At 43.2% G+C, this 20,196-nt stretch overlaps 1 protein-coding gene across 1 annotated transcript in view; it reads left to right on the top strand.

The window, feature by feature from the left end:
- Window positions 1–20,196, top strand: part of SEMA3C (semaphorin 3C) — a 182,707-nt gene that overhangs the window by 149,980 nt on the left and 12,531 nt on the right. The window contains exons 14-16 of the mRNA XM_006026627.3: window positions 14,689–14,777; window positions 17,876–17,917; window positions 18,802–18,959. Of these exons, the coding sequence (XP_006026689.1) occupies window positions 14,689–14,777; window positions 17,876–17,917; window positions 18,802–18,959 (289 nt within the window). The remainder of the gene's footprint in view (window positions 1–14,688; window positions 14,778–17,875; window positions 17,918–18,801; window positions 18,960–20,196) is intronic.

The following is a 20,196-nucleotide window of genomic DNA, read 5'->3' as shown; positions in this document are numbered from 1 at the left end:
CCAGGGTCCCAAGCCAGAAGTCTCTGCTAGACAAAGGTTTCCAGTTGGGAATGGGAGGGGCTCAGGATGGAGTGGAGCTGGGTGGGTCTTACTGCTGTAGCTGCTGGGTCCTGCCTCTGGCTCCCCCTGGGTCCTGCTGCCCCTGGGGTCTTGTCATCTTTGACAGGCAGCCAGAGTCAGATAAATATTAATTTTCTAAATTTTTAGGGTCCCCATGGGCCGGATAGAATGGCCTGGTGGGCCGGATGTGGCCTGTGGTCCATATTTTGCCCACCCTGTATTAAGCCTTATTAATGCTATTGCCTGTTTTTTTTCTAAATATTATATAAGTTAATGTGCACTCTAAGTCTTAATAGAATTAATGGAAATAGTTCCTCAGACTGGCTTGTTGGATCAAGCTTCAAGGCTCAGTCAACTATTAAATATTAACAAATTACTCCTTGCAAAGCTGCACTGAAAAATGTTAAGTAATTGAGGATATGCAATCTAATTTCATTGGTTGCTTAGATAACACAAAGGCTAAGTTACATCCTTGACCTCACAATAAGCCAATGGTTTATTCACAAAGTTAACAAACCCTGCTTGTTTATATGTGTGTTATGCTCCTTTTATGATCTGATCTACCAGCAGAGGATCCATTATGAGACCATTTGTTGCACAGGAACTTAGCACATTTATCTTTTTAGATATGTCAGGTCCCATTTGCTGCTCAGTCACAAAGAGTGGGTGATAGAATTGAGGAAAGAAAAAAGAGGCTTTTGCTGAAGCCATGTGATTGTGATTGTGATTGTGATTGCAGCAGTAGCAACACCTGGAAATCGGGCTGCCCCTGTGGGTGGGAGCCTCTCAGGGCCCTGCCACATTGTTATACTGCTTCATGGTTGGTTGAAGACGCATTGATTTCTGTAGTCAAAGGCACACAAGGAAGTGGTACAACTGGCATTCACTCCTATGACCTACAAGCCAAACAACTAGGTATGCATTTATAGGTGGATCAATTGGGGATGACCTTCAGCACAGCCTGGAGAAGAGAGGCTTAACTCGTAACAAACTCAAGATCCATAGCAGAACATCCTGGCTGCTATGCCATCACAGCTACCATCACTATGATATACAATTTTTATAATTTCTCATACTCCATGGCAGTTTGGGGCATTTGCGGGGAAGGGTATGGGGGTGCAGTTTGATAGTCATCCTAAGATACTAATAGCTTCCAAGCCCTGTCTTAAAATAAATAGATGCATCATAGGCTCAGTGTTTCTCAGATCTCATAGAAAAATGATCAAGTTCCTGTCACTGTAAGAATTCTTTACCCTTTTGCTTTGCTCTGTACCTTCTGCTAGATTCAAGAGCATTCAACAAAGGTATTAACTGTCAAAGGAATTTCAGAGGGGAATTGCTTTTGTGCTGGTTCATCCTGGTGAATGCAAAACCACACTGTATGACTGAGGTTTTCTTGATAATTTCTCAGGAGCCTTGAGCCCGTTACCCCTAGCCATGGAGAATGGGACTTGACACCTGGTGACAATTACACTCAGCCTCTCACGATGAACAACTGCTTGCAAACTGAGATGTTGCCAGCCATGTCTGTCACTGTCAGTGACCTGTCTTATGCCTCAGATGGGAGTGTTTTATGTCTTGCCAGATACAGATCACACAAATGTTTAGCTTCCTCTCTTCTCTTCTGCAGCCTCTGTAATAAATCAGTTCCTGAATACAAGTGAAGAAAAACAGCAATATAGGGCTCTGTATAAGGCACTAGGAATCCCAGGGTTTTTAATCAAATAGCCACAGCACAGAAAGGGCACAGGCAGCCACCTCAATTTTTTTCTTTTTTTCCCCTTACATTTAATGTGAAATAAATGTGATATCTTCTTTGCACCCCCAGCCAAGTGTCAAGCTCGCAGAGACTGTTCCTGGCCAAGAGTTAAAATCAGAACAGCCCCTTCTTTTTTTCTAGGCTGCACAACTAGCAAAATAAATCCCATAGTCAGACATTGTTCCTGCCCAGCTTTTCAAGTGATAACGATCACACATTTACTCTAGGCCTTTCATCCTGAAGACTCCCAAAGCACTTTACAAAACTTGCCAGGCTGATACACACACTCAGCACAAAAGGGATCTCTTCATGTGCCATTGAAATAGAGCTGCCTCTAGGGTGAAAAGCAGCAAGTGCTTAACAGTAGATAGCCATGCTACACAGGTAAAGGATAGAATTCCTTATCTTCCCAATAGGAACCAGAGGAGTAATTTGGGTAAGCACATGGTAATTACCCATTTGTGCATTTGAGAAAGACAAGAAGGCTGATGTCCCTCCCTCTGTGGAATGGGTCTGGTCAGGACCCTGAATTTAAGGCTCTTTTTCATGCCCCCCACCCCTCCGCCCCCAACATTCCCCATAGTACGTCTCCACAATTTTGCAGATCATCAAGCATTTTATTTCCCTTGAACTTTAATAACAATTCACATCATTTAAGGCTAAAGAAATTAAGTCAAAAAATGTCCCTATTCTCTTTTGGGAGGTTGTTTTTCATGTTTGTCTTAGGAAAAGCAGTAAAGCAGCATGCAGGCATTTTCCCGAGATTAATATTTATTTTTTAATCATGCCACATACTGTTTGCAATGTACAAGCCTTTGTACAAAGAACACCCCAATTGCACAATCTGGAGACTATGCATGTTTTCTTTATTGCTGTTGGGACTATGAAAATATTTAAGTGTCTGGATAAGGTTTAGCCATGTGCAGCAGCCGCTAGCCATCTGAATATTTTTTTCCCTCAGCTCCTACATGTCATAATGTTATATGGTTTTTCGAAAGGGAGCTGAGCTACTATTGTGGATGGGTGTTTCAGATTGCAGGATGATTTAATGCAGTTTCATATGGTTCATGTGGGTCTCGTGTTTTGGTTTTGTCTCCAGCATCAACTGTTCTGCAAGCTTGATCAGTGTTATTATCTTATTATCTTTCCCTCTCCAGTCCAATGGCTTGAATCCTCCATTTGAAAGGCTGGTTGCTCTGTTTTCAGAGTATAAGGTTGTAATAGGGTGTCACGTAAGTGACTGTATCCCTGAAATGCCGCTTTTGTGGTCTTACAGAATGACTGTCTTTTTAAAAGCCTATCCCTTCCTGACAACAGTAGTATCTAGTAACAGAAAGGCCAATAACATAGAATGAGCTACAGATTGTAACAGCTAAATTATCTGTTCCAAAAAGTAAACTTCCCTTTGATTTCACTAGTTTGTGCTCTGTGTCCGTACTGCAGAAGTTGGTGCTGCACAGCAATGATAGGACAGGCAGACTAGTTCCCTGGTCTTCTCAAGCAATTGTTCTTAGCCCTACAAGGATCACCTCCTTCAGAGCTTTTCTACAGACATCTTGGGAGGTGTTTTTCCTGCCCCCAGGAGTGGCATGTTTACCCTAAGCTCCTGAGATCCCTATTCGTGAAAACTAGGAGCTTTCCTAAGCAATGACTGAGTAGGTCGAGGTAGTCAGCACAACAGTTCTTTGTGCTGGCAAACTGTTCTTTTACAATATTTTACAGTCTACACAGAGCATTTTACAGAATAAGGTTCACAGCTACCCTAGAAGCATTTTACCCATTTCAGAGCTGGGCAAACTGATGCCCAGAATGCTTAACATGGCTTTGTTAGGGGGTTTTAGAGTAAAATAGCCAGAGTCAGAAATGAAGTCCAGGAGTTGTGATTATAAACTCCTGGCTTTAGCTGCTTTCATTCCAGACTGTCTCCCTTCTGAATTATATGGGCTTCCTGTAACAGAAAACAATTCACTCAAAATTTAGTTACAATGGAAAGACTTTTTTCTTTCTCTGTCTTTTTTTTATATATTTATTGCATACAAGGCATTTGAGAGCTCCACAGAATAAGCCCATTCAGAAACCTGAAAACATGAACCCCAAAGTGCTATTTGAGGTAATTTTGGGTCCCACGTGGACAAAAGCAGTGCAAGTTTTCGTATGCTGCCCTATCACTTTCACTTATGCAGAACCAGAAAGGGCCACCTCTCAGGAGACCACTCTGTGAGACTGTCAGCAGGGCAGCTGTTGGTGTCGCTCTGATGGTGGTTTTTATGATGTGGACAGCTAGCCCTTGGAGAAGTTGTTGTTTTGTGTGGGGTCTCTTTTTTAAAGTCTTCCTTTGAAGTGGACAGTGTTTGCTTTGAGCTGGGAAAACAGTAGCTGGTAGAAATTTGGAAAGAGAGAGTTAAGCTGAAGCGCCTGCATTTCAGCTAAATATCTTTGCATCTTATATTGCTCTTGATCTGTCTTTACTCACCTCCTCTATTATATGCTCTTGGCCAGATTATCGACTGATGCAAGCAGGCACAATTGAAATATCTTCCTAGGGGCTACATTGCTTCACATCCATGGAGAATCCTGCACAAAGTTTATTTTGTATTCAGTTATTTTTTAAATTCCTTTCTCACTTGCTTCCTTGCTTCATAGTCCCTCTTTATTTGTTTTCCACCCTGCCTGCTCTCCGCTCCATTTCTCAGCCTATTAGATGTTTGCTTTTCCTCCCATTGCTGTTTGGTCATTCCAGTCACTCATGGGAGAAATGTGGTCCCAATAACATTTGAGTCCAAGTCAAGCTGGAAAAACCATATTGTTTGAATAGGTTTGAAATGAAAGAAATTGCATTCACTGATTAGTTATTTGAGCTACAGTCATCTAAATACAGTCAGGATAGAAAACCCCATGATCTGTACCATAAGTGAGTGTGAAAAACAATAGGAGAGAAGCAGAATGGGGTGATGAGTTCAACAGTACAAGATCATGCAACTGTGTAGGTTAGTTAGTGGCCTGTTACCAAGCCTGCTGAAGTCTTTACATTGACTACAGTGGGCTACGGAACAGGAAATGGTTCCAAATCATTTCAGAATTTATTTTATAACTTTGGCTTCAAATTTAAACCCAGACTCAGAGTAGGATTCAGGGAGCGCATCTACATGAGATGTTTACTGCACAGTTGACCAATTAGCCGCACAGTAAATGTCCTGGCATCTACACGAGACTATTAAGGTACACAAAACAAATAAACTCCTCAGCAGGGTGGTCTTCTACAATGCAAATACTACACTGCTGTGGAGTTTTTTCATGTTGCCCCAGGGTAGACACTACCCGGGCTGGCTGGGGTATGGGGTGCCTGAGCACGGGGCTAGCCAGCAGGCAGCCCCTGCGCTGAGACACCCTGCACCTCAGCCAGCCACTCCACACCATGTGGAAACAGGGCTCTGGGCTGCCTGCTCCCCTGTCCTCATGTGCCACTCTGTGCCTAGCTGGGGTGTAGTGTGCCTCAGCGTGGGGGCTGTCTGCCAACTAGCCCTACACTGAAGCACCCTGTGTCCCAGCCAGCACCCCGCTCCCCTGCAGATCATGGAGCTTGGTCAGAGCAGCCTTGAGCTGGCAGGCTGATGCCCTCAATCCCCTGCCAGCTCAGACTACTTTGACTGGGCTCCATGTGATGCGCACAAATAAATTCTGGAGCAATTTACCCCAGAGTTTTTCGCTCCAGGGCACATGTGTACAAGGTGTGCCCAGGAGTAAAAAACTCTGGAGCAATAAGCTCTGGAATTTATTAGTCTGCATTAATTGCATGTGTAGATGTTCCCAGGAGTAGGCAATGCAAGTTTCATAAAAATCAGCAGGCTCCACTCAGAACTGCATGTACTGTCTAAGCAAGAACGGTGCTTGATGTTGGGGAGTGTTTTTTTTCCCAGAACTGCCATTATATTGGTAGTTCTACTGCTTAACTAGGCATCTGCAAAACCAGGCATTTGCAAAGCCTGAGTCCCTATGACATGAGAACAAAACCAAGTGCCATAAGCACAGCTGGAACACACTCTCACTCTTTGTGAATCAGTCTCAAGGGGGTATATATAACACATTAACCAGTGTGCTGTATAATACTAATGAATGTTGATAGTTAGTATACTAATAATGGTGCAGAGAGTGAATACAGCCCTCTTCTTCATAAGCTGACGCAGCTAAAGAAAAGGTAAATGCCACTAATTAGTAATAAAATCTCAATTAAGGAACTGATTAGGTTGAAGTATTGATTAGGGGCTTATTCAAATGCATCATTCTGAGGGCTTTACCTGAATTCCAAATAATTTAGTATTCAGGATTGCACCTTGTGAGAATAGGTAACAGTATAAGATACTGTTATAGCACAAAAAGCAGGCTAAGGAGAGGACACTGCCGTCAGATCCTTCCAGAGGAAGCTGCAGGTGCTCAGCCCCCCTCAGAACTGCATGTAATAGGAAGTAGATGGGGAGAAAAATAAACAATAAACACAGTTTGGATGGGAAGCTGAAGGTCTCAGGGTTAAGCAGCCATAGCAGGGGACCAAAATGACAATTACAGAGAAAATGAATAAGTAAATGTGAAGCCATGTAGAGGAAAAAAGAAAGAAGCAGTGAGTTAGAAGCTTAAATTACCTTCATTTTTTGCTGCAAAGGGTTACTCCTACATGTCAGATGCTTAACATATTATAGCTCCTACTATTTCCGCAAGGGAGAGAGTCATTTTAGTTAATCTGCTACAGAGCTGTACCAACGGATCACCTGTTTGATTCAAGGTTTCAATGACCTATGGGTTTATGTTGAGTCAGGCCAATAGAGGGCATAAACTGTCCTTTTAGCTACATTTTGGGGCTGGGCTTTCATTTACAGACACAGTAACTGGTTTCCTGATCTTAGAACTGTCACATTCTAAATGCGTCCCTAGAGACACTCCCTTGGATTCAGTGGAGCTACATCAGGAAGGAAACCATCCCCTCTGTGTATCTAAGCATTGCAGGATTCAGTAATTTAATCATTTGCCCTAAATCTGAACAAAAGTGACTTATACTCATTCTGTGACCTTGCAAACCTGGCTTGCAATATAATAGATATTTATTGTGAAATATGCTGGGAAACGTCTCAGAAAGTGTAATTTTGCATACATCTTGCATCCATTATTGCATCCTTTCCAACCTTCCCTTTGATCCATGAATTTAATGTACTGCCTAACCATTAAGGGAAGTGGAAAAAATAAGATTTGCAAAGAAACTCAGATGTAACTTTTCTAAGTTGAACATATAAACTTGACTTGGTTTGACAGCTACTGCACTTATAGTCTACAAAGTTAAACATAAAGGAGAAAGGAAGGGGCAAATCAATTTTGGGCCAATTATTGGTGCTTCATTTACAACAAAGACAACAGTATAACAATAGGAAAACTATTATTATTAAGTCTTTTGGGGTAAAGTCCATATACCATGTATTGGTAGGAAATACACCAGACCAAGTTGTTTTCTTGCATAAATGGCTATACCCTATACAGGAGAGATGGAGTGGACAAAAGGGGTGGAGTGTAGCTCTCTATGTCAAGGAAAGCTATGCATCCCTGTAAGCCAACATTGGTGCCCAGGGTGGATGACTTTAGACCCTCTGGGTGAAAATCTGTTGGGAACACGGCACAGGGGACACTATGGTGGGAGTCTACTACAGACCCCCAACCTAGGATCAAGACCTTGACCAGGAGTTCACCAGGGAATTGGCTGAGGCCACACGCTTCTGGTGCATGGTTTTCATGGGAGACTTCAACTACCCAGACATCTCGTGGGAAGAGCACTCGGCCAAATCCAAGTGGTTGCAAAGCTTTCTCTTGTGCATGGGTGACGTCTATCTGAGGCAGGAAGTCTACGGGCCAACAAGAGGTAAAGCGCTGCTTGACCTGGTACTGGCAACCAGGGATGACCTAATCAGTGACCTAACGATTGAAGGGAAGCTGGGTGACAGTGACCATGAGCTGATCACCTTCGCCATCTGCCGTAAAGCTGGCAAGTCAGTCAGTAATACAGAAGTCCTTAACTTCAGGAAAGCTGACTTTGACAAGCTCAGGAGGCTTGTCAGTGAGGCCCTAAGGGGCCACAACCCAAAGGGGATGGGAGTCCAGGATGAGCGGTTGCTTCTCAAGGGAGCAATCCTGGATGCGCAAGAAAAGTCAATCCTGTCTCAGATGAAAGGCAGCAAAAGGGCATAGCAGCCCCCTTGGCTCTCCAGGGAACTAGTGGACCTCCTGCATCTTAAAAGGAAGACCTACAAAGGATGGAGAACCAGATCCACCACCAAGGAGGAATACTCTGCACTAGTCCAGACCTGCAGAGAGCGAACCAGGATAGCCAAGGCTGCAAAGGAGCTCCAGCTAGCTACAAGTATCAAGGACAATAAAAAGTCCTTTTTTAGATATGTGGGGAGCTGGAGGAAAAGCAAGGGCAACATTGGACCCCTGCTAAACCAGATAGGACAACTGACACCCAGGAAAAAGCAAACTTGCTAGATGGGTACTTTGCATCAGTTTTTCACCAGTCCCATGAGACCCCGCTGACCACTATGGGACAGGGAGGCCTGGGTGAGGGATATTCCTTACCCTTCATCAATGCTGACCTCATGAATGAAAATCTTGAGAAGCTAGACACCTTTAAGTCAGCCGGCCCTGACAATCTACACCCCAGGGTACTCAAGGAGCTGGCGAGCATCATAGCCCAGCCCCTGCACAGATCTTCGAGAGCTCCTGGTGCTCTGGTGAAATGCCTGAAGATTGGAAGAAGGCCAATGTGGTGCCTATCTTCAAGAAGGGGAGGAAAGTAGATCCGGCAAACTACAGGCCCATCAGCCTGACTTCTATTCCGGGAAAGGTCTTGGAAAAGATTATCAAAGAGGCCATCCTTAACAGACTGGCTGATAGCAACATCCTGAGAGATAGCCAGCACATGTTTGTTGCGGGTAGGTCCGGCTTGACCAATCTCATTTCCTTTTATGACCAGGTGACCTATCACCTGAACAAGGGAAAAGAGATTGATGTCATATATCTTGACTTTAAAAAAGCCTTTGACCTGGTATCTCGTGATACTTGGCAAAACTGGCCAACTGTGACCTCAGCCTCACCATGATCCTCTGGCTGGGAAATTGGCTCCATGGTTGGACCCAGAAGGTGGTGGTTGATGGAAGTCAATCTTTGTGATGCACTATGACCAGTGGGGTCCCTCAAGGCTCTGTCCTTGGGCCTATATTATTTAACATCTTCATTAATGATGTGGACATTGGTGTCAGAAGTGGACTGGCCAGGTTTGCCAATGACACCAAACTCTGGGTTAAAGTGTCCACACCTGAGAGCAGGAGGGTGATCCAGGCTGACCTTGAGAGGTTCAGGAAATGGGCGGACGAGAACCTGATGGTGTTTAACACTGAAAAATGCAAGGTTTTCCACCTTGGGAGGAAAAACCTACAGCATGCTTATAGGCTCAGCAGTGCTATGCTGGTTAGCACTATGGACAAAAGGAACTTGGGGGTCACGATTGATCACAAGATAAACAAAAGCCATCAATGTGATGCTGTGGCTAGTAAAACGAGGAAAAAGCTGACCTGCATCCATGCTTCTCAAGTAAATCCCAGGATTTCATTCTCCTGTTGTACTCGGCCTTGATGAGGCCACAACTGGAGTACTGCATCCAATTTTGGGCTCCACAATTCAAAAAGGATGTGAAGAAGCTGGAGAGAGTGCAGAGGAGAGCCACACGCATGATCAGAGGTCAGGAAAACAGACCTTATGATGAGAGGCAGAGAGCCATGGGAATCTTCAGCCTGGAAAAGCGCAGGCTCGGGGGCGATCTGGTGGCCACCTATAAGTTTATCAGGGGTGCTCACCAGGATCTGGGGGAACACCTGTTCACCAGAGCCCCCCAAGGGATGACAAGGTCGAAAGGTCACTAATTCCTCCATGACCGTTTCAGTCTGGGCATAAGGAAGAACTTCTTTACTGTCCCAGCCCCCAAGGTTTGGAATAGATTGCCGCTGGAGGTGGTTCAAGCGCCTACTTTGAATGCCTTCAAGAACCATTTGGATGTTTATCTTGCTGGGATCCTATGATCCCTGCTGACTTCCTGCCCCTAGGGCAGGGGGTTGGACTTGATGATCTTCTGAGGTCTCTTCCAGCCCTAGTGTCTATGAATCTATAAAGCGTTTTTTAATGAACTGTCTTTCATTATTATACTTCATCCTGCATAAATATACCCTGAGAATACACCAGGACTAGTAAACATGGTAACCCAAAGGGGATTCCCCAATGGAAAGCTATGTATCCGGAGACAAGAATCTGGCCTGTAATGTTAAAATATTTTTCAATAAAAAAGAAATAAATACAGCAGTAAATACACTCCTTTAATTGCTTGCATTTTCTCAAGGCATTATAACTGCTAATGAGACAGGAACCCATTTTTTCAGATGGGGGTAACCTATTTGGAAACGATGATGGCACTTGTGCACCCAGAGCAGAAATTGCTGATGTTGGAAAATGTTTCTGCTATGAGTTCTGATTTCAGCCCAATGTCAGTTTGTGCACTGCTGACCTACTACCAGTAAATGTGCATTACTACATAGCTCAAATAGGCTTACAGCTCCATGACTCAGATGCATATTCAGGTTGCTAAGCAGGCTGAAAGACAACCAAGACTAGATAGCTCATTGGACTAATGGGGTTAATGCACATCTCTGTAGCCAGCAGCATGCTAGGGAGCTATGTGGCCTTTGATTCCTCTGTCTGGATTAATTGCATATTCATTTATAGCGGAGTTGACCAGAAACAGCTGTTGGAGCAGGCCTGAAGTGAGACTGGGACGATTTTCTTGATGCTATACTGAGACAACATAACTGTTGTGACACTGCACCCTCTATCAGCTGTACATGGGAATACTTTACATTCTGTAAGTGAGGTTCAAAGGACTTTGATATAATATTTACAAGAAGTTGAGATTTTTTACTGCAAAAATCATGGCAGGTTGAAACTCTATCCCTTTAGAAGTGCCTGCCATGGACATCATGCAATGTGGTTTAAAACTGGGAGAACATACAAGGAAGGAAAGCAAGTAGAGGCAAGCTGACTATAAGTGGTGCCTATTTGTGAGCATTTGATTTGCTTTATTAGAAATTCTTCTTTGTGCATTATACCCCTACTCCGTTACTCCACGTACCCACATTCTTCTCCCAGGAAGCATAGAGGGATATTCTGTAGTAATCAGTTCAGCACTTTTGTAGGCCCTGGAAACTAATAAATCTTTTTCAGCTCCTCACAGCTTTCCTGATCTTGGCAGGTCTGGACCACAGGCATGCTGTCATAGGATTTAGCTTCAATAACATTTCTTCAGAAGGAATGGATTTATCATGTCAATGAATAATAAGGATAAATGTTATCCATAGAACAAATCCTCATGAAAAATGCAAGGCTACTATTTGCTGAGCATGTACAGTTGATACCTATATAAATTTTATATTTTTGTCTGCTTTCAATTTCTTTTATTTTAAAGTAAAAAAAAAAAACAGTGTGGTTGAGATATGTGTTACAGTTAACCTACATGAATATCTCAGCTGTAATCCTTTACTTCTGAAGTCAAAGCATGGCTACCTATCTCTTTACTCTCAAGAAAAAATAAGGATTTAAATTATTTACAGTAAATAACTTGCCGTCTAGCCCCAACTGTAGAATTTAGTCACTGACCTTGAAAATAAAATCAGAAAACTCCTACTTTTTGCTTTCCCCTGTCAGCATCATAGATTTCCAGATGTGAAGCTCCTTGAAGTTAAAAATTCACAGATATTACACACAGGCACTGTAATTCTAGCATTTAGTGACTGAACGATTCAAAATCATTCTCGACACAGCAAACGAGAATGCATATTCTGTGGTTGTATTTCTCTGGGCCAATAGAGATCAAAATGTAACTATAACCACTTTGATTCCCAGTCCTTGCTGCCAAGCCCCTTTCTTCATCCAAAGCTACTGCAAAGTGTCTAAAGAGCCACTGGAGGAGCAGCAGAAAGCTAGCACACAATATCATCTTGACCTGACCTCCTTTCCATTCCCATAGCATCCTCTCTGCCTCTCCTCTGACTTAGCCTTTTCTATCATACCAAGTACAATAATTTTATCTTACTCTAAGACCTTTTAGAGTACAGTACTTCCCACCTATTCTTGATATATTCTGGGTGCATCTACACAAGATGCTAATGCTGCAGTAGCATAATAACACTGTGCAGTATTGTGTCAGGCAAACCCATACTAATACGTTAATGCCCAGTCATGTTAGACTACCGCACAGTTAGCATCTGTAAGAACCCATGCATCTGCACTACTGTGCAGTAGTGCCCGTTACTCTGCATTGATTTAGTACTTGGTTATCCAAGTACTAAACTTAACGTGCAATAAATACGGTGAATTAGTGAATAGGCCTGTGTGAAATGGCTAGTATTTGCTTTGGATTCGGCCGATTCGGAGGACAGTGATTCAATTTGGTGATTTGAATCACTGTCCTTATTCGATTCAGCCGAATCTGATTTGGAGATTTGGCACCTGCTGAATCTCCAAATCGCTGAATCAGCCAGGCCAGGGCCATCCTCCACCCGTCTCCCAGCTCCCGGCACTTGTAAAAAAAAAGTAAAAAAAATCCCTAGCTCACTGGGTGCTGCCGGGCAGGGGCAATCCCTGTTGCCTCTCACTGCCCCCCGGCCCTTGCTCCCACAGCCTCTTCATGGGTGCCCAACATGGCCAGCTCTGGCCCTTTAAGAAAAAAAGCCCCAGGATTCACTGCTCCTGCCAGTGGGGTGCGATCCCTGCTGCCCCCCACTGCCTTGCACCACGTGGGGGGCTCTGCATGAGCCCCCAAAGCCCCGAGGCCTTTGAAGGAATGGTGAGTCCCCGGGGCTTTTCTCAGTTATTTTTTTTCTTAAATGGCCAGAGCTGGCCCAGGAGGGGCACCCGTGCAGGAACTGGGGGTGCAGGGGGGGCGGGGGGCTCGTGGCAGAGCCCCCCATGTAGTGCTAGGCAGTGGGACTGCAGCCACTGGAGACTGCCCACATCAGCAAAGCTCTTTTAATCTTTTCCAAAGATTTCGAGAGCTTTGAATTGATTTGAACCTTTAAATTGGTCCCCTGATTCAACTCGGATTCAGAGATTCGGCCACCGTATAAGGCCAAATCCCCCCAGAATCGAATCACCACCTGAAGCTTCGCACCATCCTATTAGTGAACATGTAGATTCATCCACTGTGTTGCACTGTATTTTATTTTCTATGCTTCCCATTACACAGGAACTTCCATCCCTGAACTAATCTTTAAACTACCCAAACTATTAATCAGTTGGCTTAAAAAATGACTGGTCTTCATTTCTCATCCTCCATTTAGACCTTCACTGAACAACTAGGGAAAAACTAGATTCTTTCATGAGCCTTAAGGTATCACATGGTCTTGTGGTACATGGATGTCATGCAATAGATAGTTGATAGACTCTGTATAAATGAAGGCTGAAAAATATTGGGGGAAAATGCAACCTGATTATATATCTGCTATGATTTTTATGGGAATCAAGTAAGAAAGTTGTTGTTACTAGTAGGCCTGTGCAAGTAGGCAGCAATTTGATCCGGCTTTGGATCCAGCCACTGCAGATGCCAGCAATCTGATTCAGAGCTCCAGACCAGGTTTTGCTTCGATCCGGCCGAAGTGGCTCTGAAGCTTCAGAGCCGCCTCGGAGATCCAGCCATAGAATATAATGGGGAATCAATGGAATATCTTTAACTTTATTGTTTTTTGTCTGATTTTGATGAAACTTTCAGGGAAGGTAGCTTCTGCTAAGAGCATGAAGCTTGCCAAGTTTCAAGATCAGTATAGGGGTTTGGGAGGAACTCTACCCCAAATTCTTGAAAGCAAAACTCATGTCACGTGTATATATTACACAACAGGGGGGTGAAAACTGAAGGGGTGGTAGCCCCTGGTGAGGCCACAAAGCCTGCCAAGTTTCAAGAATATCAGTGCAGGAGTTTGGGGGAAACTGCACCTCAAACTGCTGACAGGCAAAACTCATGACATAGATGACCCTGTGTGTGTTAAGGCACAGCGGGCTGAAAACTGCAAGGGTGGTGGCCCCTGCTCAGGCCACAAAACCTGCCAGGTTTCAAGAAGATAAGTGTGGGGGCTTGGGGGGAACTGCACCTCAAGCTGCAGACAAGCAAAACTCGTGACATGCGTGACCCTGGGTGTGTTAAGGTGCAGCAGGGTGGAAGCTGCAGGGATAGTGGCCCCTGCTGAGGCCACAATGCCTGCCAGCAGTTGAGGAGGTCGGTGCAGCGGGGTTCTGGGGCCCTGCACCCCTAGCTGCTGACAGACAAAACTCATGCCATGGGCACTTGATTGTCTGTATCGATTATTTCCTCTCCTTAGTCTGTCTCTGGTTTTTTAGGTGTTAATTGTTGCTAATTAACTGGTTATATTAGCTAGCAACTGTGTATTGAGCTAGTCCCTGAGTGAATCACAATTGGTTGGTAACTGGTAACATAGTAGCTTAGCAGCCAGGCCTGCCGTAGCGTCCAAAGCTTCTCCAGATCCGAAGCAGGGTCCGAAGCCTTGCACAGCCCTAATTACTAGATGTTATGTAAAAGCATACACATAAGTTACTGGACTCCTTATAGAAACAACAGGATAAAATTCCATACCGTGCGTTATACAGGCCATGCTAGATCTGGCCTTATATACTATGGATCTATGAAAATCATTTGACCTTTCTGTCCAATATAGTTTTCTTCTTTAATATTTGTCTTAGATGCTAAAAATTCACCTGTTCTTTTGCTCTCTCTTTTTCAGACCAGGGCACTGTGCAGAAAGTTGTCGTCCTTCCCACCAACTTCTCAGCAAGTGGAGAACTAATTTTAGAAGAACTGGAAGTTTTTCAGGTTAGATTCCCTTGCTTTCCACTCTTCCACCATATATGTTCACACCTTGATTTAAAGACTTTGGCAAGGGAGGTAGCACTTGATAAATGATCAAATGCATTTGAGCACGATGCCCTCTAAGTAAAGGGTAGGTGATGCGTTATGTACTATGGGCCATAGTAGACTTAAATCTTCGTTCAGTTGCATTTGAATCACATTTTTGTTGTCATCCTGGCTCAAAGGATTTAAATCATCACATTTTAAGAGGTCAGTTATCATGACTGCCAGGTGTAGGCTTTTATCATATTGAAACTGCTCCAATCCCTGTTCTAAGCCCTGTTTGAAGCTGGAATCAGAGATTTTTTTATTTCTTTGATTTTCTGCTAAGCTTTCTGATTTCTGACTACAGATTGAAGCAAATTAGGATTTTTTATACTTACATCCAATTTCTCAATGCCAGATGTCACAGGAGTTAGAGAGCTTCACACTTAAATCACCCTAAGGTGACATGAAGTATAAACAATTCAGGAAAAATGTATTTTTAAAATAATTATTCAGGCACTGTCAAGCACACTTAGCACATAGCTGCACATTAGTACTTCAAAGAATTGTTCACCCTGCTGATAAAAAGGTCCTTGAAATTCTCTGAGTAGACTGCTATTTATTGTATAGATTCAAGGCAATTACTGATACTGAGCTGAAATCCTGAATAGGGACCAGTGTTTAGCTATATCATTGCAAAGGAAGCTCAGCCTGCAGCACAAAGAGGTCCTCCAGCCTGCTGTCTTTGGGGGTGGCAGAATGGCAGCTGTGACATTAGGAAGGTCCTGGCCCTTCTTTTCAGCCTCTTCTTTCGAGGCACAGGAAAGAGAGCAGGCACTATGCTGCTCTATGTTTGGACAACAGCAGTGATAGTTCCTTGAGCAAGCAGTGCAAGGAGTGTTGCCTGTTATCCCGCACAGATGCTGTTCTATTATCCCCAGCAATATGTCCCAACCATATTGTACAGTCCTTCCATGCACCAGGCTGTGTTCCTTGTGAGCATGCATGTTCCTCTTAAGTTTGAGGTGAATACCGAAGCTATTTAAAATATATATGTATACAAGAGTTCATTAAACCTTTCACTGGAAGTATTCTTTGAAGAAGGGAGAACTGTGGTATAAATAAGAAGCTCTCATGGGTAGTATTTGTCAAAAATACTAACTCTCAGTCCCTTGCATAGTGTTCTAATGACACAGAATTCTAGTTTGGGCCCTTAAGGTCTTTACCTCTGCAACAAGGGTTGAGTTGGGGTTCACCCTGATGACCCTCAAACTTAGAGAGAAAGATAACACAGACTTACGAATAGTAAAGATTTCAAATAAATCCTACAGGGTGCCTGTAGAATCCCAGCCTCTACATGTGTTATTGCTGCAATGTAATATCTGCAATCCTTGCCAAGCGAATGGTTGGCTGGGAACTGTCCCACTTTGGCGCAGCAGCCAGTGAGCTCCCAGTGGGGCAGGGCTTCCCCACACAGCAGGAAGCTAGATGGGAGCTGTCCTGCTTGTGGGGCAACTGCTGGTGAGCCCATGGCTGGGCTGGGACAGCTCCCAGCCAGCCCCTTACTGGGCGGAAAACCCTTGCTGGGGGCTCATAGCAGCTGCCACACAAGCAGGACAGCTGATGGGGAGCCCCCAGCTGAGCAGAGAAGCAGAGAGCTCCCCAGTCCTGGTGCTGCATGGCTCCTGGCTCCTGTGGGGAACCAGGAGCCACACAGTGCCAGGCCAGGGGCATAGAGAGTGACCCCATCCCAGTGCTGATTAGCTCCTAGCCAGCTCCTAGCTGGCAAATTTGCTCCTAGCCAGGCACAGAGAGCTCCTAGCTAGGAGCTCCTAGCCAGGAGCTGAGCAGTGTCAGGACCAGGCACAGAGAACTCCCCCGTCCCTTGTGGCTCCAAGGTGCTGTGGCTGACTAGGAGCAAATTTGCTCCTGGTCAGTGTCTACATGAGCAGTACTGCACAGTAACTAATGCACAGTTAATCTACTACCTGTATTTAAAGGTAGCAGAAAACCATGCACTAGTCTCATTTACTGCTTAGTAGCTTCCGCATGCAATTACATGCAGGTGATGCTTTCCTGTGCAGTAGACTAGTCTACTGTGCAGTAAAGCATCTTGGGGAGATGTGCCCACAATATGAAATTTGAATGGGAAAGCAGCATTTCAGCTCCTGAGCACCTCAGTCCCGAAGTGCCACAGCACTCCAATCCCTGTCCTAAACTCTGTCAATGCTCTGCCAAATTGTAACCAAATTGTGTCCCCTTTGCTATTCCAGTCTGATAGTATACTGTAAAAGCATTTTTCTTATGATTGCTGTAGAAAATGGTCAATCTCCAAAGTTATGATGGTCAGTATTATTGCTATCACTGATATAATAAATTTTGATAAGAATAATGGATTGTTTCATTAGCGTAAGGCAACGGGTACAGTAACTCCTATGGTTATTCTTTGACATTCAGTCAGACACAGATAAAAGACTAAAAATGTCCTACCATGACTTGAAGTATCATCTGAGTAAAAACAAAAAAATAATTTGTACCACAACACTTCATTTTTAATGTTGAAGTTTCTTCTTGATAATCTACAAACCGTGTGCTGGACGGTAACCAAAGTCTATTCACTGTAGACACAGGGTAGAAGAAATATGACATGTTCTTCTCCTGATCATGCACTAATTACATATGAGCTATAAAGTGATTTCTGCATGCTATCATCTTCAAAGAATGTGAGAATGATGGTTTGAAAGTGCATACTGGTTGTCAGTAATAGCGAGACAGCTCTTAAATGCAAGTCAGCTACTAGTGTGCAAGAATTTGTTAGTATATATGCTGAAATATGACAGAGTCAAGTCTACAAGTTCATGCAGCCAATATACTTACCGAGTCAAACCCTGGATATATATCATATTTGTTGACCTGTGGCAAAAAATAATTAAGTGTGAATGACATCGGGGGGGGGGGGGGAAATGGGGGGATGACCCTGTTTATTTAGAAAGAGCTGAACTGAGAAAGTCAGAGCGCTGTGACTATATGTATCAAAAGGAGGGCATACAAATGAGATCTGGAATTTTGTCTTTCAGAATAATGCTCCCATAACAACAATGAAGATTTCTTCTAAAAAGGTAAAGAAAAATAAAACTCTCACTTAACAGTTAATAAGTGAAGACAGGATTAAGGACAAAATAGGAACAGCAGAATCTCCAACTGGTGGAATATGTGGTAGCTCCACTGAATTTCATTACATTAGGACCAAAGTACTTTTTTGCTGTTTATTATTTTCATTAGCATTAGTTACTATTTATCAACTTAAACTTAGTGAAATTGGTCAACTTCACTAGAAGTAAGACAAGGCCAAAAACAGTTATTGAGTCCAGACCAGGGTTTAATTTCAGGGTTCATTTCAGCTATAAATAATATTCTTGATCTCTTTTCTGGGTGTAATCTGTCATTTTGGTGTGGAGTCTAAGACTCTTTCATTACTGCTTCATATGTGGGATCATGGACTTCATTGATCCCATTGGCTTAGCATATGGTACTGTTCAAAGTTAGTAAAGGTATGAAAATTTCGCCCTGATTGCCATAATGCAATCTGCAGTTTTGTGCTTCTGGAAAGTATGCACTAGAGAAATCCAAGTAAAAGATTTGCACAGTATTTTTTTAACAAACTATATGCAGAGAAATTCCTTAGTTCAAAGGCTTTTAAATCTGAAATGTTAGCTCAATTTGGTTTCCCCAGAATGGAACAATGAGCCTCAATGTTCAAAGGAGCATTAGTATTCTCCATAGTGTACTTAGTGTTTTCCAGCAGGAAGGTGGTAATATTATAGGTAAATTAACCTGAGAGATTTCTATTTATTTTGGCTTTGCAGCCATTAGTGCTTCCCTTCTTGGTACTGTGTTAATTCCAAAATGAATTCAAGGGCTTTGGGGTCTTTTAGCTGAGTTCTGGTCAAAACTCCTCCTCTAAGCTCCCTACGGAAATAAATCTTTCCATTTCCTTCTACAGCAACAGTTATACGTGAGCTCAGATGAAGGGGTCACCCAGGTATCCTTGCATCGTTGCCATGTCTATGGAACAGCCTGCGCTGACTGCTGCCTGGCCAGAGATCCTTACTGTGCCTGGGATGGCAATTCCTGCTCCAGGTTCTACCCAACGGGGAAAAGGTGAGAAAAAAATGAAATAATCTGATGAGATTTGCAAAGAGAGCGCGAGGTTTTGCTCTTGTTATTCCATCAAGGGCTAAGTAATGTGATAGTGGAAGGGGATGCTTTTCAGTGCTAGCTTCTTTAAAAATAATTTCTAAGTACCTGTTGTACTTGGCATTGTATATAGCCTCAAAGCATCTGCTAAAGCAATCACATTTTTTTTAATATTTAAACCTATGTATTATTAAATAAAGTTGTATTTATGGTTTTAACAAAATTCTAAATCTTTTTCTGATGTAAACTATTCACAACAAAGTTAATGGATAGGATAAACCTGCTATAAGGAAAAAAAAGTTGGTACCTAGCATACTGAATGCTGCGTTTGTTTAAATATGGTTGTTTGCTGTGGCCATAGCAGTATCCACTTTGCCCAGTAAGTAGCTGAGAGCGGATCTGAGAGATTAAACCATTTACCATTTTCTTCCTTGTTGTTCCTAACTCAGCAGGACCATTTTTAGGGAAACAGAACAGTTAAGGCCAAGTTGGTTATCACATAATACCTGGTAACTTTGGATTTTCAAGGTGGAGTTTATTAAAGAAGATGTGGCAGGCAATTTTCCCCTAGTTTATAGCAGAGGTAATAGCACAGCCCTTAATTGTTATACAAAAAAGCAGACTTTTTTTTACTTCTCAGGGAAATAGTTAATAGCAGAGGGCTTCAATACGGTTTCATATGACTAGGATTTCACAACTTGCACAAATAAGTCTAAAGAATAGCTAACAAAAATTGAGTGGAGTGTTATCGCAGGCACATTAAACCTTTTGTTCACAAGCTAGGTGTTAGCCTAGCGCGTGCTGGGTAATACAGCACATGCTCCTCTATACAATCTCCCTGCATCACAGCTGAAAGGAAGAGACTCAGGATCATGCATATAGTACTTCCCCCTGTGCCTGTACACAAGGAGCCAAGAGAGAACAGTAGATGGAGCCTTGGATCCATCCTCCAGTGAACCAGCAAACTAATTACTGTCCTGTGAGTTGTGGGAGACAACTGCTTCTGTTGAAGTGAAGTAGCTACAGGCTACTCCTAGGTGGAGTTAAATATACAAGCTAGTCCTAACCAATTAAAGGATGCTTTATGCTGTAGCTCTTCTACCCCAGATTCATGCTGCAGATACTTCATTGTGTTTGCTTTCAGTTTGCAAAATTCAGCCTCTTACCTAGGATCCTTGGGCCATATAGTTTTCTTGCATCA

The sequence above is a fragment of the Alligator sinensis genome, unplaced genomic scaffold (genome assembly GCF_000455745.1).
Source record: "Alligator sinensis unplaced genomic scaffold, ASM45574v1 scaffold481_1, whole genome shotgun sequence".
Classification (NCBI taxonomy): domain Eukaryota; kingdom Metazoa; phylum Chordata; order Crocodylia; family Alligatoridae; genus Alligator; species Alligator sinensis.
This window is presented reverse-complemented; position numbering and strand designations above follow the sequence as displayed.